The sequence below is a fragment of the Pollachius pollachius genome (assembly GCF_949987615.1).
Source record: "Pollachius pollachius genome assembly, chromosome: 1".
Lineage (NCBI taxonomy): Eukaryota > Metazoa > Chordata > Actinopteri > Gadiformes > Gadidae > Pollachius > Pollachius pollachius.
The window spans coordinates 7,775,361-7,780,360 of record NC_136934.1 but is presented as its reverse complement, the minus strand read 5'-3'; the positions used below and the strand labels follow the sequence as shown (position 1 = coordinate 7,780,360).

The window sequence follows — 5,000 nt, the reverse complement described above, 5'->3', positions numbered from 1 at the left end:
CCATCAGAGGGGGAAAAACCGTGGTGTGTGTGTGTGTGTGTGAGCAGAGAGCTTCCACTGTTCCCGTCGTGGAACGGGGTGAGTGGGAAGCCGTTCCTTTGGATATATTCTTTGAATGAGAGAAGAGACATGGGCTCCGGGCGGACATTTTGGATCTTTCTGTTGCCATCTCTTTGGTTCAGAGTTGCTTTAGTTCTATGAGACCTTATTTCTTTTCAGTCTTTTAATTCTTCTCCCCTTCATGTGGTCCTCTATATCAGTGGTTCTCAACGGCTCTAGCTTCAGGATCAACATGTGTCAAGATTCATTAAGTCACCACCTAAACAAATATTGCAGTTATCCCACAACGCTTTCATGTGCTTATAAATACATTCAGGTAGCCAATAGGCTGCAGCTTGGTGCGACCCACTCGTTGAGAATCACTCTGTATTGTAATGTTGTGTCTTTTCATTTCATTCTGTGTCTCGAGGTATAGTGCCTGAGTGCTAGGAACCACTTTAATGTCAACCACAAGTGATCCTGAATAACCATGAATATCTGAACCCTGATCACATTTCTGTCATCATGGCGCACACTTGAAGACGTTGTTTGTTGAAAGATGGCCGTCAGACCGGATTAAGTGAAAGCTAACCTTCCCCACGTGTTGTTGTTTGTCCACGTCAGCTGGCCTGCTGCTGTGGCACGGCGGCCTGCTCCTGCTGCTGCAACTGCTGCCCCAAGATCAAGCAGTCCACGTCCACCCGCGTCATGTACGCCCTGTACTTCCTGATGGTCACCCTGGTGTGTGCCATCATGATGTCCCCCACCGTAGAGCAGGAGCTGCACGACAAGGTGAGAGATAACACACCCTCCGTATATGGGAACATTGAATATGAACGCATTAATGTGACAAACACCATGTGTTTTCACACACACACACACACACACACACACACACACACACACACACACACACACACACACACACACACACACACACACACACACACACACACACACACACACACACACACACACACACACACACACACACACACACACACACACACACACGCACGCACACGCACACACACCTCATATTCCGAGGCCCCAGAACAACTTCTACAGGTTCTTGTTCGTACTTGCCAAAATAGCAATCTGTCGATAGGGCTGAGTATTTAAGAGAGAATGAGAATTTAAGGACAGAGCGTTAGCATGCAGACAATGCTGCAGCAGGCCCGTGACCCCCGACTGGGGGGGAAAGGGGGTCAGGTAGGGAAAGAGGTCTCAGTTTACAATGGGTCATGTTCCACTCCATGGGAAATGTGGAGGGGAAGGAAGTAGACGACCAACACACAAATAGACAAACGGAGAAACACACACACAAAATGGCGGTTAATTAAGAGCAATAAATGTCGATAGAGGAAAATAAAAAAACATTTGGTTTCCTGCCTTAGCCAACTCGAGACATAATTACAACCAACCTCAACCATAATTTCTAAAGAATACAAGCCCTGGGTACTGTAAAGTAAACCTTCTTGGTAAACTGGGTGAGTGCCCAATAAAAAAAGGGGCCCCTGCTGTAATTATGTGGTTACTATAAGATCTAGTAGTCAAGGTTACCAGCCATCAAGTGTAATTGGATGTAGTATTCCCGGTGGCGTTGCATATTCCTGCATTAGTTATAGTAGGTTATCACACACTGCGAAGGCACTTGCATACAAGTGCTGCAGATAATAGTGGAGTAGTGTGTCTTACACAATACTATGCAAAGACCCATGGTTCTTTGTTAGGGGAATTGGCTCCGAAGCTCTGGGGGGTAACCTAACCCACCCCCAATAGCCCCCAATACCACCCCCCTACAGCCTGTCTGGTGTCTCACTGTTTCTCTAATTCACCGGCCCCCTAACCTAACCCTGCCTCACGTCATGTTAGGGACCACACCAGCCCCCTAACATAACCTCAGCCCGCCTCATGTCATGTTAGTGACCACATCAGCCAGACGGTTCAAAACCCTGGGTTTAAGTCTTGAGGGCTGAGCGCTCTTAATGTGCACGCTGATCAAACCACACCATGTGGAGGAAGCCAATCTGGGTGGTGGGGCTACTCTGAGATTCTAGATTAAGGGATCTAAACTGGAACATCATCTGTTTTGTCTTTTGGGTCATTGTGTCATTATTTCTCGACGGCGTGTATATATATTTTAGTAAGGAATGAATAATAATGTATTCTTGAAGCCGTGTTGGAGGAGGCCTGGGCTGACAGCCGACTTGTTAACAGGCTTTTGAAATGACACAGTGATTTGTGGGAGGACGTTTGGCTTTCTTCAGCGTTCGTCCCAGTTGGTTCTGACCCCTGGTCTCTTTCATCCTCCCAGCCTATTGTGCTGTTGGGCTGTAATGTGAGGCGTGCTATCCTGTAGCAGTTTGTTTTCTGAGCTTTGAGGGGGATTCCACTTGAAACTCCTCTCCTCAGGCGAGGGAATGCTGTAGTGTCTCAGGGGGGAGGCTGTGCTAACAGAGATGTCTTCCCATCAGGCCCCGGGCTCCGCGTGAGTCACCCTGTTTGACACAATCATTGTCTTGCCTTTTCCTTTTTTTTTCTTCTTTATTCATTACACAAACGACCGTGTTCAGGTCCGTCAGAACAACCCCGTGCTCCATCTGCTCCGTTGTGCTTCAGCACGCTAGAAGCTAGCACGGGAAGCTAGCCTATTCACCAGCCTCTCACCTCTGTGAAGAACACATACAGGCATACCGCCGGGCTGCGTTACCACGGCGATGGAGCACTAGCTCTCTCCTATTCGGCCTGAGAACAGGGATATTTCCTTTCCCCCCTCATCAATCTCCTTTCAGCCCCTCCGCGATCGCTCCGGCTCTGCCAGTGTCTACAGTGGTGGGGAGAGAGGGGCTCCATGGAGCGCCGTATGGGAGCTAGAACCAGGGTTAAAAGACCCGGCAATGCACAGAATGGCCTTTGATAGCCCCGTGCAAACGCCCTGCTGAGTGTGTACACGCACGCACACACACACACACACACACACACACACACTCACACTCACACTCACACTCACACTCACACACTCAGACTTGGTCACAGAGCGAGCACAGTGGGAAGTCGGGGTCTGAAAGAGTGGCCATTGTGTTTATGGAGCGTCCCTTTCCTCCGTAGATTTACAGCAGCCTGACACGGCCGTAACCCCTGCACCCCCTCCACCAGCCCACCACCATGGACATGTTAATGTCCCCTGAGACAAAACGTACCCACCGGCCCGGCTCAAGTTCTGCCCCCCCCCCCCCCCCCCCCCCTCCCCCCGCCATAGCCAGCCGTTCCACGGTCTCCACTAAACACACACATCCAAAGATGTCTTCATGGCTGGCTTGTGTTGGCCTGAAGTCTACCGTCTGACAGTGGAAACATAACGTTGGGCAAAATAGACTTCCATTTGTAAGGCGTGTGCAAGTATGGAACTTGGGTTCTGGGCATCTGTCGAAGGGCTCTTTCGCTCCCATGCTGCTTTCCATCTCTTTTTCCCGCCGGCTTTTCCCCCGGCCGAGGCCCCCTGCTGGTGGAAAGGCAGAGGTGCGCATGCGAGGTCGAACGGCCCCAGCTGCACTCCCGCGGCCCCTGAGTCCCCGTTGTTTACAGAAGCCCTTTATGCTCTCCGAGTGACGCCAGGCAGAGGCACCACAGGCCATCCGGCTGTCCTGAGCGGGCTTCCATGAACCTGTGTGCGCCCCCCCCAGAGACACACCTCTTCGCCTCTCCCCCAGAAGGCTTGTCCCTCGTGACTATAGCCCCTTGCCTTCACGCCCCGGACTCTGATCCCGGTGGGCCCTCTTTACCTCCATTCTGTTCCCTTTCGTTCCTTTCTAGTATACTCCATCCCCCCCGCCCACGTCTCTTTTTCTTCTCCCCTAACTGACTCTGTGAAAGGAAGTCGGCTAATTTATTCTACCCACGCTTTATGTCCGTATACACACACGCGCACGCGCGCGCGCACGCACACACACACACAAACACACACACACACACACACACACACACACACACACACACACACACACACACACACACACACACACACACACACACACACACACACACACACACACACACACACACACACGCACGTACAAGCTCAGAGAACAGGGGATAAAAGAGGGTCTTCGTGTCAATGGAGGTTGCCTCTCCTGCTGCTTTGGGGGGGCGGGATGCTCCGCGTTGACCCCCCCCCCCCCCCCCCCCAGCACAGACGGGAACAGACGTGCTCCCACCATGTTCGACATGTCAACTCATTATCGTGTGTGTGTGTGTGTGTGTCAGGTCCCTTTCTACAGTGACATGTGTAAGAAGCTGGGCGCCGGGGAGAGCTGCAAAATGCTGGTGGGCTACTCGGCCGTGTACAAGGTGTGCTTCGGCATGGCCTGCTTCTTCTTCCTCTTCTTCCTGCTCACGCTGCGGCTCAACAACAGCCAGGGCTGCAGGGCCGCCATCCACAACGGGTAGGTACCCGCGCTACAGCCAGCACTGTGGTCCGGCTGTACAGCGAGTGGGATGGACCTTTCATTGAGTTTGTCTGTGAAACTGCAACACAAAAGGCTTGATGAGGGATCGGTAGACAATAGATATATAGATAGAATAAAAATTCTATACAAGCTGTAAGCTTTTGTCAAAGAACATGGATGGATTGTGATTCCCTCAGTTCCTGTGTGTGTGTGTGTGTGTGTGTGTGTGTGTGTGTGTGTGTGTGTGTGTGTGTGTGTGTGTGTGTGTTTTGTGGGGGGGGGGGTCCTACTCCTCACCAGAGGAACCACCTTGTCTTAAACTTCTGTGGTATTGGGGAGGTTTGTTACGTCTTTCTCCCTAGCTAGTCGCTGGCTGTGGTCTTTGTGGGCTAGCCCCGGTGGACTGTGTATATAAACACTGGGGGAACGGCCAAAGTAAAGACAAGTGCACGGTTTTGAATGTGGAACAATAAATCTAAATCTACAATGCTGTTCGACGCTGTGCCAGAGTAA

General features: G+C 51.3%; 1 protein-coding gene across 1 annotated transcript in view; it reads left to right on the top strand.

The window, feature by feature from the left end:
- The window catches only part of serinc5 (serine incorporator 5), an 18,159-nt gene that overhangs the window by 7,480 nt on the left and 5,679 nt on the right, over positions 1–5,000 (top strand). Inside the window, exons 2-3 of the mRNA XM_079737494.1 lie at positions 664–831; positions 4,306–4,484. Coding sequence (XP_079593620.1) covers positions 664–831; positions 4,306–4,484 — 347 coding nt within the window. The remainder of the gene's footprint in view (positions 1–663; positions 832–4,305; positions 4,485–5,000) is intronic.